Source organism: Vigna angularis, chromosome 10, assembly GCF_016808095.1.
Source record: "Vigna angularis cultivar LongXiaoDou No.4 chromosome 10, ASM1680809v1, whole genome shotgun sequence".
In the NCBI taxonomy this organism is placed as follows: Eukaryota; Viridiplantae; Streptophyta; class Magnoliopsida; order Fabales; family Fabaceae; genus Vigna; species Vigna angularis.
This window is the reverse complement of record NC_068979.1, coordinates 18,556,475-18,578,398: the sequence shown is the minus strand read 5'-3', so window position 1 is coordinate 18,578,398 and position 21,924 is coordinate 18,556,475. Positions and strand designations below refer to the sequence as shown.

The window sequence follows — 21,924 nt, the reverse complement described above, 5'->3', positions numbered from 1 at the left end:
AAAATGGAATGAAAGAGATAGAAAAACCCTAGAAATTGAAGAGAAGAGTTCCCACATCCCCAAATCTGCCTCCAAGGGGTGAAAAATGTGTTTCTGTGCTCAAGCCATCAAGAGATACAATCCCTAGGACGTCCAAGTCCTTAAATAGAACAGAAAAAAGGTCCAAACCCACTTTGTTGGCGCTTAGCGCCCTAAGTGGGGCGCCCAGGCGGTGTGCAGGAGAAAGCTGGCGCTCAGGCGCCCAGAATAGGGAGCCTAGGCGCTCTGTAACACAAAACTGGCGCTCAGGCGCCCTACGTGACCTCCTGTGCTCCTTTTTTGATGCTTTAACTGCCCCTCTTGAATTCCAGCCCCTTGATACTTTTGCTCTTCTTCCAAATCATACTAATAACCTACAAAATCAAGGGAAATTAGTGATAATATCATCAAGTATACCCTCTATTCACTTATTCGAAAAACTAAAGCAAAAAATGAGTTCAAGCAAGCTTCTAAGTCCAAAAAGGGTTGATTTAATATCAAAATTACCTCACAGATAACGGTATATTCAACCGTTATCAAAGTACAATATTTTTTGAGTTTGAATCCTCAAGGACACAATAAAAATAAATCAAAGAAGAACGCTGAACAAGACAGAGATGAGGATGCCATAATATAGTAGATTGGTAAGTCAAGTTAAGATTTGCCACAAAGATGTTAATCTTTGATAAGAATTAGAGTTCTAAACGAAGAAGCAGGAGAATCCTCTCTAAAAAATGCAAATGCATATATTATATATGACTCAAAAGTGTCTACATATGTATTTGGTGTCCCTATATATAAGTACAAATGTTTAAGGCACCTAAGAAACCCTAAAAGAAAGTCCAAGAATGTATTTGGTGTCTACATATGTATTTGGTGTCTACAAATGTTTAACACACACACATTTATGTATACTTAACCAAACTTAAGTTTACAAAATTAGTCACCTTTCAATATTTTCTTAAACTTAATTAATCTAATATAAATCTTTCAAACTAAAACAAAAACTAATTAAACGATTTTTTATTAGCTCTATCCAATTAAAATTAATACAATTAATTATTTTGACAACTTTAATTTTAATAGGTTTAGTTTATTATAAGTTTTTTTAAATAAAAAATTATAATATTTTTAATTATAATCTAAATAAATTTCACTTTAAATAATGTTAAACTTCAAAGATAATTCAAAATAAAAAAAATATTATACAATCTAAACGTAATCTAAAATCAATCACAAAAGCGTAAATCCAAATATAAAATGTTGCAACCCATTTTGACAACACTATGTTTAACAATACAAATTAACAACACAAATTTTTAATTACATTAACTTTTTGTTAGATTTAGGTTTAGTTTAAGTTGAATTCACCAGCTCAAGAAGGTAAGGAGGTTGTGCAACAAGAAATTAGAAAAAACAACGATTTTATAATTTTATTCGAACCTACTATGTTACAATTATGTATAGATTATAACCCATAAATACTATATAAAATCGTAGCATCTTTTAGGTTTCAATTTAAATCTCAATTTTAACTAAATTGTGCATATGGTTTCTATTTTCTCTCGATACTTAATTAATTGTACATATGATTCTAGGAAACTAATTAATGTGGAGCATAAATTTAATTTGTCAATAATCACTGTCTTTATTAACATATTTGCTCAATTCGTAGATTTTTTTTAATCTTTTTTAATGCTATCACCTCGTCTTCCAACAAAAAATTGATGAAGTGATAACGTATACTAATGTACCTTATTAAGAATGAAATACTGTATTCTTTCTCTATAGTAATATCTTTCAAAAAATTTCCTACTGAGGCTTGGGACCTCTAGATTTAGTCCATCCATATGTGTAATAAATTCCTCCTCTGGTTTTAGATGTTATGTTTATTCCATTGATGATGCTTTTAGTACCATACTTGGATTTATCCTCAGAAACTCTACTGGTTTTCATTCAATTTAAAAGTATGGCTGAAAATCCATTTAATAGAAGGATCAAAATCCATCCTACAATTTTGACGGTGGAGAAGAATACAAATATTTTAAAAATTTGGCAAAAGATACTAAAGATACTTCAGTAGTAGTTGAAAACCAACCTTTATAATTTGTCATTACAATAAACATAAGTTCAAATTGCATAAAAGATACGACAAATTATTATCAAAGGTTCTGATAAATACAAAACATTCTCCATCTTTACTTTTGTATATCTTTCACTCCTTCGCCACTCGTGCCATGTGTTTCATCATCTGCACCAAAACCTCACTCCATGTGTCTACAGGCCCAGGCAAACACCAATGCACACAATCATTCTGCACAACCTTTGGAACACCATTAGCAAATGGGAAAGGATTCATATAGGCACCAGGGTGGCCATCTGGTCTCAACAATGCTAACTTTGTTACGTCAAGTACCTCCAACCTAAACCCTCTTAATTTTTTGGCTCTTTTCTTAGCATTTTCCACTTCTTCCATCTCAATCATTCTTATCTGGGCATCCTCCCCTTCAAGTTGTCTCTGTCCAATTGCATAAGGCTTGGTCTTTGAACAAGTACCCCCCTTATCCCAAGAACCTTCAAAATGAGAAGGTGAATATGTTCTTACAATCACATCAACACCATTATTTCCTTTACCAATCTTCCTCTCAATTATGCTATTAAGAGCAGTCCTCAAAGCCCTTCTTATTGGACCACCAAAACCAATATTAACCGTGCAATTGGAAACAGGATGCCTCATGCACCCTAAAACTTTACCACCCTCGTAGAAAACTGAAGGAACCATAAACCAGTGCCCAAAGGACAACACAATCATGTCCATTTGATCAATATCCCTTGCCCACCTCATATTAACACGATCCAAATAAACAGTGTTATAATGTGGTCCCGGGATTTTTCTTTGATCACCTTCCACAAGAAATGGGGACCAATAGAAGGACAAGATTGCGTTGTGCGAACGAAACAGCCACCAATGAGAACCTCGGTGGTGAACAATTTTAGGTTTTGAAACAGTAGACAACATGCAAAGAAGGGAGCTTAGGTGGTTCCTGGACAATGAATCCCCAACAAAAGCCACACGCTTGTTGCTTATGAGTTGGAGAAAAATGTTAGGGTCAAACCTTGGAAGATGGCACTCACTTGGCTTCCATCTCCAGTGAAGGAACCCCGAATCAGGCCTTCCATTGGATAAACAGTTCCGGTTTTTAAAAATTTTAACACAGCTGCTACCATTATACAAAGGGCCTCTTTTGGTACGAACCCATTTGCCATTGGAGTAATCACATAGCTTCTCATCTACTGCCATTACTAAAATAAAATTTACTTACATAAATTGCCTGAGTAGAAACCAAAAATGCTACAAAATTATAACATACTTTTGTTTTCTATCATCAAAGTTAAGCTGAAATTGTAATTTAATCACAATCATTGATACTGCATGAAATTAAGCACAAAAACAACTGATGCTACCGTAGTTACAGTATTCTGATAATCACAAACATCTGAAAATCTAAATGAGTTTTTTGACATTACAAGAAAGTATAGATAAATATAAGTGATGTGACTGTGATGACAGTCTTGTTATGACTGCAGAAAGCTCAGAAAGTTGATGGTAACCAAAATGAAAGTTACTGATTAACTGTTTTATTAAAATTATAAAAGAGAATGTAGTTTTAACGAGACAAAATTATGCAGCAATGAATAGATACCTGGAAGTGTAGAAGCTGAGAGAGAAGATTGGTTGATGGTGGAAACGAATTCGGGAAGGTGAAGAGGTTGAGAAGGAGTGAGAGTGAAAAAGAGATAGTAAAAGTAAACAGCAAAGCAAAGCAACCCAATGGGTGGTAGAAGCTTCATGCTACCAAATCTCATTTTTCGCTCCTTGGTCTTTCTGGATAACGTCTCTTCACGTAAAGCACGCACGGGATTTCGCTTCAACTACGATTTTACTATAGTCCATGTCGGTTCGGCTCCCGAACTCATATATATATCATAAAATATAAAATCTGCATACGTAAGACGTAAAATTTTAAATGAACTGTATGTAGTAAATTAAAAATATCGTTTATTCACTTAATTAAATATTTTTAATTGAATTCTTATTAAAGTTTTTTGTTTATTAAATTTTTAATAATTTTATATTCTTTTTGTTTCAGTCCGTGTTTTTTAATTTTTTTGGTTAATTGACCGTCATATTTCTTTCTTACCTTCATGCTTTAACAAATATAAAACATCATTAATATTATTTTATATTGATTTCAAATCATCACATTTTTTAATATATTAAAATAATAAAACAAAATAATGAAATAATACAATAGTCACGTCGTTCAATAAAAAAAATTTAAAGACGTATCCTATTAAATAACATATAAAATACATAAAAATTAAGTATTTAACAACCAATTTTTTTTAATAAAAACTCAATTAAAAATATTTAAATTTGTCAATAACATAAAACTTAATTAAATCTAAATTAAAAAATTAAATAGTTTTCAAATTTTGATAATATTTTTATTCTCAATTCCAAATTTTAACATAATATATAATAAATTAAAAAATATAGATTTAATATCATATTTATAATTAAATAATCTTTTTTAAATGAGTTGAGTCTAATTTGTTTTTTTATACAATATAAATAAAATTATTTTTAACCCAACTTAAACCAGTGTTGTACCAACTTACCGCAAAGGTTTAGACAAGCCCGAGTAGAAGCACAAATTTAAGCAACCCAAAATAGGAGAATCAAATTTGATGTTATCTATCAATTCATGTAAACTATAAAAGAAGGTAATTATTGTTATCTCTGTCATTTATCTTTCTTAAATGAGAAAATTTAAGTAGGAAATATGATTTTATAGAATGTTTTCGAGATCAAGACATCCGTAAGTTTTTAAAATTATTATTGTTAGAAATAACTAAATTTTATTTGATTAGTTAAATTAAAATTGTAGCTGCAAATAATACGTTAATTTTATTAAAATGTTTAACTATTAACGTGTTAAATTATTTAATAAGAGTAACTTAATATTTTTTACTAAAATTTTTATTTTAATTCGAAAAAGTTAGGTTTTTACCGTTTTCATAAAAAAATAAAACCTTATCTTAATTTTTTTTTAGTCCCCAAATTTATATAGAACTAAAGAAAATTCGTTTACCAATTAAATGATAGACTAAAAATGTATAAGTTGTTACCTCGCATTTACTATTCACTATTCTTTTATGTATCGTTAATTACTATTTTTAGTAAATGTAATGTACAGTTAAAGAATATATAATTAAAAATTGCATATATTTAATGCAATAGTTGTATATAAGTATATATACAACCAATATTTTTCATTTATGGTCCTTGAATTTAAGAGTTGACAACATGGGTAAATTATCTGAGTCTCTCGATGGTCTTTGAATTTCTTATTTCGTGTAGGGTTGTTTGATACATCCTTTGGGCTATTTCTTCTTATACCTCCTTTTTTTCTTCTTGCATTTCTGTAAAATCCATAAATCTCAAACTATCTCTAATTAAATTATATTATAAAAAAGTAAAAGTTATTTTCTAGAAGCCATTATTTCACCCTTTGGATAAATCTCAAACTATCTCTCCATTTCAGCCTTTGGATAACTTGGGTAAGTTGAAGACTTTGAATTCTATGAGGAAATTGGTGTCCAGATTGTCAAAATGCCAAAAGAAGTAGCTCAGTAACAATGGACGGAAGCATGACGATAAACTACTTGGAATTACCTATTTTTGGGGGTCTTTGTGGCAGAAGTTTTTCAAGGAATGACCTTTTGTGGAATTCTTTTCTAAAGGAGTTTGCTAGTTTTGGAGGCTACTCACATGACATTTTTGGAGGTGTTCAAGGAATTGCATAACAAAGGAGAAGAATTTGACAGAAAGCTCTCATTATTGTTCTGAAAATTTGTTTGGCTTTGATGGAGTTATTGGTAGTTAATGCATGTTTGGTTAAGAGAGGTTTAGGTTTCCATTCTTGTTTGTTTTTTCGAATATGTAATTCAAAATGTAATTTTTTTAAATATAATTCAGATTGTGTAATTTAGAAGAATTTTTTTTAATCTAAAATTATATTTTAGAATGCACATTTCAATTGTTTGTTTAATGAATTTTGGATTATACGATTTGTAACATATTTTAAGGTTCAAAAAATATCAAAGAAATTTATTAAAAAAATAAAGTATAAGGATAACTTTTATTTTTTTATTATAATCTTAATTAGAAATAATTTGATTTTTATGGAAAGTGCAGAGAGTGAAAAACAAGGTGCAGAAATAAACAGTCTATTGAGCATCAATGGAGAGTTTTAGCATCCATTTTTTTTACATTCTATTATACATATTCAAATAAAGTAAAAAAAAAGGAAAGGGAACTTTTACTTTTGATTTATATATCTTGACTCCATGAGAATAAGTTCCAATTATTTGAGAGAATCGAAAAATATTTTCATGCACTCAAAGTGTAGGTTTCGATTTAAAAAAAAAACAAAGTTTATAACTCTACACTTAGATAAAATATTTTAAAATAGCAGTGACATTTTTTAAATTATTAGAAATATTTAGACAATAGTTTTCCAACCATCGAAGCCTGTTTTCATGAGTCAGAGTATATAATATAAGATTATCATATGACTCCATATAAAAAGAATTTGAGGAGAGCCTTTGACATTCAAATAATAGTTGTTAGGAAAATTAGTTTATGTTTATGTGTTTTTATGCTTTGAGCTTTTGGTTAGAAATTAGTTTATAATTTATGGTTTTATGTTTTTGGATTTGGGTTTCCTTTTAGGACTTTTAATTTTTTTTAAACTTTTGTGTTTATATATAGAAGTATTAAAAGTTGATGTAAATATCTTTAGTTATATATTGAATTTGATTTTAGTAAAGAGAGAATTATGTTTGGTCTTGACTTATCTTATAAAAAATTAACATATTTATGACTAATCTTTTTTATTGTGACTCTTTATTATCAGTTCTTATCAAAGACTAATTTTGTGGTAAATCTTTCTTAATTTATCTGTTAGACTGTGACATCTATCATTGCTATCTAATTCTACATTTGATTTCCGTGTTTAATTTTTAGAAGAAAATCAAAGTAAAAAAATAATCATAATCATAATTTTCAGTATAGGTTTGAATTATTCAGAAAACTGAAACGTATATCTTTGACACTCAAGTAAAATATTTTAAAAAATAATAATAATTTTTAAATAAATAGGAAAACATAGGTTTCAGTTGCTAAATAATTGAAGCCGTTCTAGTCCAAATATAGGTTTCAATTATTAAGTAATTCGAAGTCTATAAATTTTCAATAATTTAAAATATGTCAGTCGTATTTTTAAGAGCTTCCTTCTTTTTAAATCCAAAACATATTAAACTAAGTTAAATGGAATTATTTTTTTACCAGTGGAGTGTGAACTTAATTCATAACCTACGTTAATATTTCATTGTAGGAAATTTGAATTTGAAGAAATGATATTTTGACACTACAAAACAAAATACGCTTAGATTATAATTTAAAATAATAATATTTTAACTATATTTATATTATTTTTTAATTGAGAATTTTAATATATATTAGTATTATTAAAAGGATTGTCAAATATGTAGATTTCTCTTGAATTTATTAATTACTAACTTTCTGATGAATTTTAAATTTTGTGCCTCTTTGATCAGGAACATATATGAAGCAGATAGACCCAAATACTCGTAGGTGCTTAGCTGATGGCTTTCTCCCACTCCAAGCTTCAATAGGAGTCTTGTCTTGGACTGCCTTAGTTGGACATCTATTTAGAATGTAAACTACAGTGTAGACTGCTTCGGTCCAAAAAGTGTTAGGCATGTTTTTCTCTTTTAGCATTGACCTTGCCATCTCCATAACTGTGCGATTCTTTCTCTCTGACACGCCATTTTGTTGTGGAGTATATGCAACTGTAAGTTGTCGCTCTATGCCTTCATCTTCAAACTCGTGAGATGTGTACTCCTTGCCACGATCACTTCTAAGTACTTTTATCTGTTTTCCACTTTGCTTCTCAACAAGGGCCTTAAATTTCTTGAATACTCCGAAGACTTCTGACTTTGCCTTTAAGAAATAGACTCATGTCATTTTAGAGAAGTCATCAATGAAGAGGATAAAATACCTGTTGTTGTGATGTAAAGGTGTTCTCATCGGTTCGCCAACATCAGTATGAATCAACTCTAATAAGTCTTTTGCTCTCCATGCTTTGTCTGTCGAGAATGGTAATCAGTGTTGTTTTCCGAGGAGACATCCTTCGCATGATTCATTATTCTCTTTCAAGCATGGAAGATCTCTGATCATGTTTTTCTGATATAAAAGCTTTAAGGCATGTGTGTTGAAGTGGCCAAATCTCCTGTGCCAAAGCCATGAGTCATCAACTTCTACCTTCATGGCAATATTAGTTCCAAGTTTGAAGCTTATAGGAAAGCTTCTATTTCTCTTCTCCATTTTTACTTGGCCAATTTCTATCATTTTACTGTCATAAATTTTGCATGTATCTTTCTCAAAATGAAGAGAATATCCATTCTCCATCGTTTGGCCCATACTTAAAAGATTTTCTTTAAGATTTGGAACTAGTAAAACGTCTTTGATGAATTTAGTACCTTTCTTTGTCTCTACCATGACAGTTCCTTTGCCTCGAGACTCCACTGTGGTGCCATTTTCTAGCCGAACTTTGACATTGACAGATTTATCAATGTCTTTGAAGATGCTTTGATCTTTCGCCATGTGATTGCTGCATCCACTATCCAAGTACCAACTTCCTTCTCTATCAGAAGATTCTTGATTGGCGTAGAATAAGAGTTTCTCTTGATTATCTTCTTCCGCAAAGTTTGCTTGATGCTTATTTTTATTATGACAATACTTTTTTACGTGACCAAATTTCTTGCAATAGTGGCATTGAGGTTTTCCATGATGCCAACAATCTTTTTCCAAGTGACTTGTCTTTTTACATATGCCACATGGATGATATTTTTCTTGACGAGTCATAGAGAAGCTTCTAGGATTTTCTTTATTTTTAGAAATTTCTTCTCTACTTTTATTTCCTTCATATTCTTTATTTTGAGACCGTAATTTTAGTTTTGATTGAAAGACATTTTCAACCGAGTTTTCTTCATGCCTTTTCAATCTTTGTTCATAAGCTTCAAGAGAGTCCATTAGTTGTGTGACTGACAATGTAGCCAAATCTTTTGTTTGTTCAATCGCGGTTGTGATTGCATCATACTTTTGGGGAATATAAATTAAAATTTTCTGAACAATCTTTTTGTCAAGAACATTTTCCCCAAAGGCTCTCATTTGACTAACTATTTCTTTTATTCTAGAATAGTAGTCTTTAATGGTCCCATATTCTTTCATTCTTAATAATTCAAACTCTTGTCTTAGAGAATGAAGTTTAACATTGTGTACCTCGTCACTTCCTTGAAACTCCTCTTGTATTGTGTTCCAAGTTTGTTTTGCACTTGTGGCACCAATTTTCCTTGGAAAAATTATGTCATCAACTGCTTGTTGAAGAACAAATAAAGCCCTTGAATCCTTCTGCTTGTTTTCTTTCAACTCCTTCTTTTGAGCTGCAGTAAGAGTAGAGGTGTCTTCTGGAATAGTGAATCCCTCTTCTATGATATCCCATAAATCTTGAGAGCGGAAGAATGTCTTCATTTTGACACTCAAAAACTCATAATTTTCTCCTTTGAAAATAGGTACTGGAATTGATGATGTTTGATTAGTAGTAGCCATGTGTTGAGAAGCAAAGTGGAAAATAGTAAAAGTACTTCGAATTGATCGTGGCAAGGAGTACACATCTCACGAGTTTGACAAATTCTCTGAAGATGAAGGCATAGAGCGACAACTTACAGTTGCATATACTCCATAACAAAATGGCGTGCCAGAGAGAAAGAATCGCACAGTTATGGAGATGACAAGATCAATGCTAAAAGAGAAAAGTATGCCTAACACTTTTTGGGCTGAAGCAATCTACACTACAGTTTACATTCTAAACAGATGTCCAACTAAGGCAGTCCAAGAGAAGACTCCTATTAAAGCTTGGAGTGGAAGAAAGCCATCAACTAAACACCTACGAGTATTTGGGTCTATTTGCTACATACATGTTCCTGATCAAAGGAGGCACAAGCTTGAAGACAAAACTATACGAGGAATATTCTTGGGATATAGCACACAATCAAAAGGCTATCGAGTCTACAACCTACAAACGAAAAAGCTCATCATTAGTCGAGATGTTGAAGTTGATGGAAATGCTTCTTGGAATTGGGAAGAAGAAAAAGTTGTTAAAAGCAACATTTTACTTCCAGTGCAACAATCTCAAGAAGAAACTCAAGAAGAGGTAGAAAATTCAGGTATGCTTTCTCCACCTCCACAACAAGATTCTTCACCTGAATCTAGTCCAAGAAGAGTAAGATCTTTGGCAGACATATATGAAACTTGCAATATGGCCATGATTGAGCCTAACTGTTATGAAGAAGCATCAAAGCAAGAAGTATGGGTTAAGGCTATGGAAGAAGAGATTAAAATGATTGAGAAGAATAACACTTGGGAACTCGTAAATTGCCCTCATGGAAAAGACATCATTGAAGTCAAATGGATATATAAAACAAAGCTTAATCCTGTTGGAACTATACAAAAACATAAAGCAAGATTGGTTGCCAAAGACTACTAACAGCAACCAGGAATAGACTACAATGAGACATTTGCTCCAGTTGCTCGCTTAGATACAATTAGAGTTTGAATAGCTCTTGCAGCACAAAAAGGATGGAACATCTATCAACTAGATGTCCACTACAAGAAATATTGAAATTATATATGGATATAAATCCGTATATAATTTAAATATTTTATACGGATATTATATACGGATTCTGAAAAAAAATTTACATACAGATGTTATATACGGATATTTATATACGGATTGTCAGAACCAGTAAAATCCACGCACGTATCGTTTAGTGGAATTCACGTGTCAAGAGGGAGGCTCGACACTCAGATGACGGACGCCAGGTGTCAAGCAAAGAGGATCCGAAAGTCAGTTAGTGGAAAGTAGGTGTCGACTGAAGAGGGGACGTTCGTTTTGACGTGTGAAGCAAAACTTGGATTTTCAGAAAATCTACCCCACTCTTTGCATGCACCCTCTTTTTCAGATTTCTGAAGAATCCCATTCTCTCCTCCTTCTCTCTACATCCTCTTCATCTTCTCTCTGCGAAAACACTCACTTTCTCTCCTCCGATCACTATTCCGGCACTGTAGAAGCACTTCCGGTGTCAAGAGCTTCCAGATAAATCGTTCGGTTTGTGAAGCTGGGCTGGTAAGTCTTTCTCTTCGCTCTGTCATTCGTTTTCCTAAACATGCAAACCCAGTTCTGGGTTCCTGTGTTGATCATCATTCTTAAAATGAGTGATTCTAATAGTGTTGGGTTGTCATTTGGTGTAGTTGGAATTGTCGAGCGTTGAAGGTAGGGAAACCGATAATGGTGAAATTGTATTTCTGCGTCTGGGAACGTTCGGTCACGCTCAGAGGTAAGGGAAGCTTATTTAATTTAATTTGTATGTTGTTGAAATGTTTGAACGTTCGTTTAGTTGACTGAATGATTTTGATGCATGATGGCTAATATGATTGGATTGAATGAACGTTCGTTTATTTAATGAGTGGAAATGAAATATGGCTGAGTTATGTTATAATGTATGAAATATATGAAACTTATATGATATGGATTGTATGAAGTATGAAAGTCGATTATAATATGAATGTATAAAGTTATGAAACTATATGTTTAGAAATGAGACAGATATAAATGAATTCTGAATATGAAATTTCTCATATAAAAGCGTACGTTCGTTACTAAACGGTCTTCGACCGTTCGGTTCTTCTGGTAAACATAGTTGAAATGGGATTCTTTCATTTGGAGAGAATCCTAGTTGAGGACGAGCGTCCTCGTGTGGTAATACTACGCTTGAGCGTTCGGCCAAGCACAGTTGTATCTGGGTATCCTGTGATAAACTAAATTTATATATATATATATATATATATATATATATATATATATATATATATATATATATATATATATATATATATATATATATATATGTAATGGTATATTTTCGTTGTTCGTAAACGCTACTTCGGTAGTACCTTATTATATTTATCAAGCCTTTTATTATAAGTTTATTAGTGCTTGGTCTTACACCAAGCGCTCGTACTCGTTTCTTTATATAATCTATCTTGATGAAAAATAGCGTTCATCTAACTTCAATAGAATTTTCTTCTCTACCGTGCTCGGTCATTGACTGACATTCGAATTTCTTGATGTAAATTCAAATAAGCTAAATATTATTATGCGTTCGGTTTCTTCAGGTGAATCCTTCTAAAGTATTCTTCTCTGAAAGTCTTGAAGTGTATACGTCCATTTGGTTCCGGCTTAGAGCTTTAGTATTTGGCCTAGTTCTTTCTACGTTCGGTTAGAACTCTCAAGTGTCAGTTCATCTAATTGACTCACTTTGTAAGTAACGTCCGTTCTAGTCATTTTTGCGATATGCAGTTCATTTCTGCGACTGTCTCACCACTATCTGCAGTTGTCAACTGCAGTTTGAAGTTCTTCAACTTGGTTGTCCACAATCTCGCATCTGTCCGCTGCTGTTCACCGCCGTTCGCCGCCGGCCGCCGTCACTGTTTCGTCCGGCGACCACTGAATCTGGTTCGTCTCTTCACGCGACAGCCAACCCCACCAGTGGGTTCGCCTGATTCTCCTACACGCTCCGCCACGCGCAGCCTCTTTGTGTACTGCGAACAGGCGCGTGCTGTCCACGAGCCGCCCTCTGCTCACCTGAAAGTCGTCGTGCAACCTCCATAGTTGTCGCCCTTTGCTCCTCTGTCTGTTCTGACCCTCAAAATCTTACTTTGGTATGTCCAGAAGCTCCCCTTTAAGAAAACCCTAAGAAACCCTCTAGGGTTTTCTGGTTCTTCACGGTTTTTCCTGTTTTTATCAAAGAATGGCGTCTGGAAGTGCTCTTTCTTTCTCTAGAAGTCCCTCAATCACTTCCGAAAAGCTAAACGGAAAGAATTATCTATGTTTGTCTGCTGCTGTGGAAATGTGGTTCCTTGGTCAAGGACATTATGACCACCTTGAGCAGGATGGGAGCCAAGTAGCTTCTGACAAAGCTGAACAATGGAAACAAGCTGATTTCCAATTATGTGCCCTATTGTGGCAATCTGTGGAACCCCGGCTTTTGATATCTCTGAGAGCCTTCAAGTCATGTCACACTTTTTGGAAGAAAGCTCAAAGAATTTATGCTAATGATATTCAACGTCTCTATGATACCGCAAACAAGCTTGCCTGTCTCAAAATGACAGACCATGATATGGTCTCCTTCATGACTGAAGCCCAAGCAGTTGTGGAAGAATTGAGAATGTTCTTGGAAGTGGAATCTTCGGAAGATATAAAAAAGAAGCTTGACAAATATTATATGGTGATGATCCTCCGTGCTTTGCATCCAGATTTGAATCACATCAGAGATCAACTTCTGACAAGTCATGAGGTCCCTTCCTTAGAAGCCTTGACCACACGTCTTCTTCGTGTTCCGGTGTCTCAGTCAGGAAGCTCATGAAACAATGGAACCATCTGTCATGGTTGCCACGCGAGGAAGAGGAGGACGTGGCACTAGAGGAGGAGGACGTGGAGGTCGAGGAAGTCCACAATGCTCTTACTATAAGAGGATGGGTCACACCCAAGAAAACTACTACTCCTTGCATGGCTTTCCTTCAAAAACCGCTAATATCTCTAAGGCTGAAACTTCCACTTCCAACTCCAAGTTCACTGAGGAAGAGTATCAAGAGTATCTGCGATTAAAGTCTAACAGTTTGGCGCAATCATCTCAGTCCCCAAGTACGTCCACAGCTTGCATTTCTCAATCCATGGAAGGTCTAAATTCATGGGTAATTGACTCGGGTGCTTCTGATCACATTTCTGGTAATACCTCATTGTTCTCAACCCTTTCCCTCCAAGAAAAACCCCATTTCATTACCCTTGCAAATGGCTCTAAAACTTGTTCAAAGGGATTCGGTCATGTCTCCCTGTCTCCCTCTCTAACTCTTAAATCTGTTCTTTTTGTTCCTAACTGTCCATTCAATTTAATTTCCCTAAGTCAGTTAACCAAAATGTTACCTTGTTCAATAACTTTCGATTCAAAATCTTTTGTTATACAGGAGCGTAGGTCGGGGAGACAGATTGGAGAAGGATATGAAGCTGGAGGTTTATACCATTTTGGATCTCGTCCACGGGTATCTTGTGTTGCAGCTCTTCCCCCTAAAGTGTTACATGATCGGTTTGGCCATCCTCACTTGTCAAAGTTAAAAAAGATGTGTCCTGAACTTAGTGGTCTTCAGACTTTCGAATGTGAGTCATGTCAACTAGGAAAACATGTTAGATCTGTCTTTCCTAAAAGGTCTTAATCAATGTGTACTTCTAGTTTCTCTATTATTCATTCTGATGTTTGGGGACCTAGTCGCGTCTCTTCTTTTGGTTTTAGGTATTTTGTTACTTTTATTAATGAGTATTCTAGATATACTTGGGTTTATCTAATGAAAGATCGCTCTGAATTGTTACCCATTTTCACATCTTTTTTGAATGAAATCAAGAACCAATTTGGTCACGTAATTAAAGTCTTAAGAAGTGATAATGCTAAAGAGTATTTCTCATCAACTTTTTCTTCACTTCTTAGCTCCCATGGTATTTTGCATCAGTCCACTTGTTCTCATACACCCCAGCAAAATGGTATAGCCGAAAGAAAAAATAGACACTTGGTTGAAACGGCTCGTACCCTTTTGCTTGGTGCTAATATTCCTGTTCATCACTGGGGGGATGCCATCTTAACTGTATATTTTCTTATTAATAGGATGACCTCCTCCTCTCTCAATAATAAAGTCCCTTTCTCCATTCTCTTTCCCAATGATCCTCTCTTTCACACCTCTCCTCGAGTCTTTGGTTGTGTTTGTTTTGTTCACGACATGTCTCTGCTCGTGCGATCAAATGTGTCTTTTTGGGCTATTCTCGGCTTCAAAAAGGGTACCAGTGTTACTCTCTTGAAACCAAAAAGTATTACATGTCTGCCAATGTTACCTTCTTTGAATAAACACCTTTCTTCTCTCCCTCTGTTCAAGATGTTCATATCCTCCACCAGGTCCTTCCTCTTCCAGTGGTTGAGTCTAATATCTCCAATGCCTCAATCAATCCAAGTCATGCCCAAGGTCCTCCCGAACCTTCCTCTCCACATATTGATATCCTTCGACACAGTACCCCGGTGAGTAATCCTCTTCCAGAAAATGGTGGATCTCCTCCTTCAGATTCTTCTCCGTCACCATCTTCTGTCACGCCTCCTGGTGAAGATGATTCTGGTTGGCCCATTGCTCTCAGAAAAGGTACTCGTTCCACTCGAAACCCTCATCCCATTTATAATTTTCTTAGTTATCACAAAGTGTCGCCCTCCTTTTATTCCCTTTTATCCTCAGTATATCCTGTGGTTATTCCTAAATATGTGAAAGAAGCACTTGATCATCCTGGATGGCGACAAGCCATGATTGAAGAAATGCAGGCTCTTGATCACAATCATACTTGGGAGCTTGTGCCACTTCCCCCAGGCAAAAAGGCTGTTGGTTGTCGATGGGTATATGCAATTAAAGTCGGCCCTAATGGTGACATTGATAGGCTCAAAGCCCAGCTGGTTGCAAAAGGGTACACTCAGGTTTATGGTCTTGATTATTGTGACACCTTTTCTCCCGTGGCAAAGATGACTACCATTCGATTGTTCTTTGCAATGGCAGCCATTCGTCATTGGCCACTTCATCAGTTGGATATTAAAAATGCCTTTCTCCATGGTGATCTTGAGGAAGAAGTTTATATGGAGCTACCTCCAGGGTTTGTTGCTCAGGGGGAGTCTGGTATGGTTTGTAAATTGAACCGATCTCTATATGGGCTCAAGCAATCCCCACGTGCTTGGTTTGGAAAGTTTAGCTCCATTGTTCAAAAATTTGGACTAAAACGCAGTGAAGCAGATCATTCAGTCTTTTATTATCATTCGTCTCTTGGGAAATGTGTTTACTTGATAGTATATGTTGATGATATAGTTATTACAGGAAATGATACTGCTGGAATATCTCAATTGAAGGAGTACTTGTGTAGACATTTCCAAACCAAGGATCTTGGGAGCCTCAAATACTTCCTAGGCATTGAAGTAGCTCAGTCAAAAGATGGAGTTGTAATCTCCCAAAGGAAGTATGCTCTGGATATTTTGCAAGAAACAGGCATGATTGATTGTAGACCGGTTGATAGCCCTATGGATCCAAGTCAAAAATTAACAACAGAAGAAGGTGAATTATTCTCCGACCTGGAGAGATATAGGAGGCTAGTTGGAAAACTAATCTATCTCACTATTACAAGGCCGGATCTATCTTTTGCAGTTGGAGTGGTTAGTCAGTTTGTGCAAGCTCCATGTGTTGGCCATTGGAATGCTATCATTCGCATTCTAAGGTATGTGAAAAAGGCTCCCGGGCAAGGGCTGTTATATGAAGAAAAAGGAAGCCTTCAGGTATCAGGATATTGTGATGTTGATTGGGCAGGTTCTCCTATTGATAGACGATCTACTACTGGATATTGTGTTTTCCTTGGAGGAAACATTATCTCATGGAAAAGTAAGAAACAAAATGTAGTGGCTCGATCAACAGCTGAGGCTGAATATAGGGCAATGACTTCATTAACATGTGAACTTATATGGGTGAAGCAGTTCCTTCAAGAGCTTAACTTCTGTGGCATCCAAAGTATAAAGATGTATTGTGATAACCAAGCTGCTCTTCACATTGCATCAAATCCAGTGTTTCAACGAGAGAACCAAACATATAGAAATTGATTGTCATTTTGTTCGGGAAAAGTTATTGTCAAAAGAAATATGTACTGAGTTTGTTGGATCAAATGACCAACTCGCAAATGTGTTGACTAAGTTGTTAAGGGGACCTCGGATTGAGTTTATTTGTTCCAAGCTTGGTACATACAATTTGTATGCTCCAACTTGAGGGGGAGTGTTAGAATAATTATTAAGTCTACCTATGATTAGTAGAGCAGGGCCTAAAGTAGGTAGTTGTGTATTGGGTTATCTATAATGATTGTTCCTAGCAGTCTAGGACAATCTCTTCATCTTCCATCTATCTATTGTATCAGATTTTTATCTATATAAATAATAGAATTGAGAAGGGTCTTTCAAGCCCTTTAGAACTATTTTTCTCTGTTTTAGATCTCAAGTATGTTAATACAGGGTTTGATCACAAATAATGAAAGGCATTAGAGGAGCCATTTGTGAATGAAGAGGATAATTATAGCGGTGTTGCATGTTTGAATGTGATAGCAAAACGAATTGTTACAGTTTTTGCTTCTTTAAGAGGATAATTATAGCGGTAATACTAGGATTTGACATCCTCTTTTCTAATTCTCAATGTTGTTTTTTTTTCTTTTGGAATGATGGAATTTTGACAATGAAGTTTCAATTTTCCCTATATCCAAATATTTTCTGTGTCCTTTTTTTTTTTGCAGAGATTTGTTGATTTCCTTTAGAAAAAGTAACAGAACAAAAGCCTTTAAGGATTATATTTTATACGTATGTATTTTTAATGTATGTTAATTATGATGCAGGGGCTAGTTTTTTAAACATTATAGTTTGTTCTGTCATCCAACATGATTTGATTTTTATCTCTACAGTCATGTCGGTATCCAGGTGGAAGATAATATATCTATTCTATGCTTAGATTTATGATGAATGGTATGAGTAAAGATATCCTTGATTTCTTCTATTTGTTTTTAGAGGCGGCTTGGTTTCTACTATTTAACCATTTAACCTATTTAGATTACTTAGTGTGTTTATAAAGAAATTTAATTATTGTGTTTCAGTTCAATCATTTCTATAAGAATAAGAATCAATTAAAAAGAAAAAAGGCTTTATCATTTTTCTGTTAACTGTTCTAACTATATAGTATTTATAATTTGTCTATTAATGCGGGTGCTTCATGCTACAATGATGAAGCGGTTTGAGATTGCAGAGCTGGTGGAGAATTTGAATGCATCAAATAGTCAAGTAAATTTCTTTTTGGTAATATTTTACATTCCAACATTTTATATGTACCAATATTTTACCCTCCACTTAAAACTTTTTTATATATCAGCTTTTCTCAGCTTTGCAATTAATATTATCTACACATTTATATTGTAATTAATTTATTAATTTGATTTATGTTACTGGTTTGATTTTGAACCCAGTAAGTTATACATATTATACTATTTGCCAAAGAAATTAATTTTAATGTTTGAATACTAAATTAGAAATTAATGTGATTAAATAATTGATTAATTATTGATCAAATGTTATTACATTATTTGTTAGCTCTAAAAATATAAATAATGTGAAGATGCAATATTAGAAAATATTTTAGTTAGGACAAAAGCTTTGGACTTAGTCAAAGTTGTTTTGATTTTGATTATGGTGAAGAAAGTCCGTATAGTTGATTGTCTATGTAGACCTACATAATTATCATACTATAATATTACAAATCGTTTTCTTATATATTAGTAGTAAATGTTCAAATTTTACTTTATTACGTTCACTAAAAAAACTTACAGATTGTATGACTTTTTGTTTCTAGATTGGCAGTTTGATGTATCAGCCTCGACATCCTCGTTGTCTCCTATTAGTGGTGGTGATATTTACACGGTGAGATAGACTCATTAAAAGAACTTTTCAGAACTTATACCACTGAATCGACTCACCGAGGCTTTGGAGAAGTTTATATCTCATCTATATCATCTATTGGTTTTTTTGCAGAAGTCAAGGAAGTCTTGGTTTCAATTTCAATCTTCTAAGAAGCACTTTTTTCAGTAATTCTTTTCTGCATCTGAATCATCATATCCTCCTTTCTCTTTCTATTTTCCTCCTTCTACAACATACCAAGGTAAGTTGAACTATAAAGGCAATGATTTTAGTTTATAATCATTATTTGTCAATGGAATTTGAGATCACGTCTATAATCATTATTCATAAATGATATTGGATTGGTTTTAGGCTTGTTAGTTATCTTGTAAGTTCATAATGAACTGTCATCATTATATTATGATGGATGCAAATCGTTACCTTAAATATTTTTGTGATGAAAACATGTTGGTTGGTGTTATACACTATAAGGGTTGGAGGATGAGCAACATACAACCAGCTTAGCAGAATGAAGAACAATGTCTTTTCTGAAGAATATCAAGGTTCCTTCTTTCATGAAGCAAACAAACCTAAAGATGAGCATGACAAGATATTCATAGTACATGGAGTCTCTAGAAGCAAAAGAGAAGCAAGTGATACTTTTGTAGTCTTAGCTGAACTAAATAAATCTACTACTGTCTAGTATGGTATTTATCATTGTAAATGGTTTTGACATAGTGCCAACTTAGATTTAGATTGATAAGTTTGTTTATTATGAGTATATATTAAAATTGTGGTTGTTGAATAGGTAACACATTATAATAGATTTATTAATGTAATTGTTTAAGAGTTTGTTAAAGAAAAAGAGTTGTATTTGTTTCTTTGAATTCTATTTATAAAAGATAATTCTTACTATTTGAAAATGTGGCAAGTGTATTTGATATTTATCAACTATATAGAACTTTTAATTATTGAGTGCATACGAGAAATCACAGTTTTTTTTTTTTGTAAAATAAAAAATTACATACGATCCGTATATAATTACATATAGATTTTTTTTATGTAATTATATACGGATTTTTCTGTATATAATTACATACAGATTTTATATACAGATTTTTTCGTATGTAAATTATATACGGATTTTTTCGTATGTAAATTATATACGAATTTTTTCGTATGTAAATTATATACAGATATATCCGTATATAATTTAGCTACACATCTTTTATATACGGATTTTTGATCGTATATAATCCGTATGTAATGTCATGTTATATACGGATTTTCGACATTATATACGGATTTTGGCTGTATGTAATTGAAATTTTTCTTGTAGTGGTCAAGTCAGCCTTTCTAAATGGGGTGCTCGAAGAAGAGATTTATGTTGAACAACCACAGGGCTTCATCAACGAAGGCAATGAAGGCAAAGTACTAAGACTTAAAAAAACATTATATGGCCTGAAGCAAGCTCCTCGAGCATGGGATAACAAGATTGATAAATACTTCATTGATCAAGGATTCAGGAGGAGCAAGAGTGAGCCAAAACTATATATTAAGGCACAAGGTCAGTACCATCTCATTGCCTCTATATATGTCGATGATCTTATCTATACAGGAAACAATATAGAGATGATGAAAGAATTTAAAGAAGACATGATGAAGACATTTGAAATGACCGACCTTGGCTTAATGAACTATTTCCTCGGTATAGAGGTGAAACAAGACAAGGAAGGTATACTTCTCTCTCAAAAGAAATATATTGAAGCTCTATTAAAGAAGTTCAAGATGAATGGTTGTAAACCTCTCACTACTCCGCTGGTGGTAAACGAGAAACTACAAAAAGATGATGGAGCACAAGAGGCAGATGCATCGCGCTATAGGAGTTTAATTGGAAGTCTCCTGTATCTCACAGCCACACGACCAGACATTATGTATGCTACAAGTCTTCTATCAAGATTCATGCAAAAGCCAAGTCAGATTCATTATGGAGTAGGAAAAAGAATTTTAAGATATCTACAAGGCAAAAAGGAGTTTGGTATATGGTACAAAACCATGACTAACTCAAGGATGATTGGTTACACAGATAGTGATTGGGCAGGATCAATGGACGACATGAAAACTACGTCAGGATATGCTTTCTCACTAGGATCAGGTATTTTATCTTGGGCATCAAAGAAGCAAGCAACCGTGGCACAATCAACAGCAGAAGCAGAGTATGTAGCAGCTGCTGAAACCACAAGTCAAGCAATATGGCTACGAAGATTACTTGAAGAAATGGGTCACTACAGGAAAAGCGTTATTTTCCGAAGGAATAATACCGACGGTCTCTGTGGCCTTCGGTAAAGTTGATTTACCGAAGGATGTACCGACGGTCATGTAAATGGTTGATTACCGAAAGTTTTTTAAGTTTACCGAAGGCCCCATAGGCCGTCGGTATATTGATCGACCTAATGAAATGAAAATTTGGGATTTCCCTCTCCTATTCTCCAAATTTTAGTTTCCACAGAAGCTTTCCCCCAATTTTTTGTCTCTGACCTCTGAACCCCAAGCATCTTCCTCTTTCGTTCTGAAATCAAAATTAACCCGTTTTTTGCTGCAATTGTTCTGTCGACGTCAGGATAGGGCCGGTGAGGAGGGTGGTGTTTGAGGGAGTACATTATTCCGAGGGGGCTGTTCGAAGGTGGTGGTCACGGCGTGACGACGGTGTTGTGGCGACCTCAGGACAGTGTGCTCAGAACTTGAAGGAACTAGGTTGAGGGACTTCGTTGGAGGGGTCGTTGTGGTCTTGTATGGGTGTCGTGCTGTACAAAGGTTGCCATCGTCATGGGCTTTCTTGGTTGAGGTAAGTTGTGCGTTTAATAATTCATTATGAGTTACAATGTTCTTGAATCTGTTTGATGTTCTTGTGGCAGTAGTGTATGATGTTGTTTGATTGAGAAAGTTTATTGGTCTGTTGCCTTTGCTTTTAATGCGTGCAACTGTGTGCTCTAACTACGCAAAACTTCAACTATGAAGTGAACCTTTCAACCTCTAACTTCCCCTTGACCTGCTTCCAATCAACGTACACATAATGTTATATATTGTAAATGTTTGATACTATAACTTCCTAATCAGAAGTAATTTCTAGGTTTCTGACCTGATAACCTC

General features: G+C 34.2%; 2 protein-coding genes across 3 annotated transcripts; one reads left to right on the top strand and one right to left on the bottom strand.

The window, feature by feature from the left end:
• Positions 1-2,101: 2,101 nt before the first annotated feature.
• On the bottom strand, positions 2,102-3,965 carry LOC108335368 (xyloglucan O-acetyltransferase 1). Of its 2 annotated transcripts, none has more exons than XM_017571378.2 (2): positions 3,723-3,965; positions 2,102-3,321 (listed from the first exon to the last, which is right to left on the bottom strand). In XM_017571378.2, the coding sequence occupies exons 1-2, from the start codon at positions 3,883-3,885 to the stop codon at positions 2,234-2,236; spliced, it is 1,251 nt and encodes a 416-aa protein (XP_017426867.1). In that variant the 5' UTR covers positions 3,886-3,965; the 3' UTR covers positions 2,102-2,233. The 2 variants fall into 2 exon arrangements, with proteins under 2 accessions (XP_017426867.1, XP_017426868.1); XM_017571379.2 differs by having other exon boundaries at positions 2,102-3,312.
• Positions 3,966-20,406: 16,441 nt separating this feature from the next.
• LOC128194423 (secreted RxLR effector protein 161-like) lies at positions 20,407-21,120 on the top strand. The gene has a single exon (XM_052870017.1). It carries the CDS (start codon positions 20,407-20,409, stop codon positions 21,118-21,120), a length of 714 nt encoding a protein of 237 aa, XP_052725977.1.
• Positions 21,121-21,924: the final 804 nt, after the last annotated feature.

Coding starts and splice junctions, on each gene's coding strand:
- LOC108335368 (XM_017571378.2), bottom strand. CDS start 3,885: ATGAGATTTGGTAGCATGAAGCTTCTACCACCCATTGGGTTGCTTTGC. Junction 3,322..3,722: donor CTCAGCTTCTACACTTCCAG/GTATCTATTCAT, acceptor ATTTTATTTTAG/TAATGGCAGTAGATGAGAAG.
- LOC128194423 (XM_052870017.1), top strand. CDS start 20,407: ATGATGAAAGAATTTAAAGAAGACATGATGAAGACATTTGAAATGACC.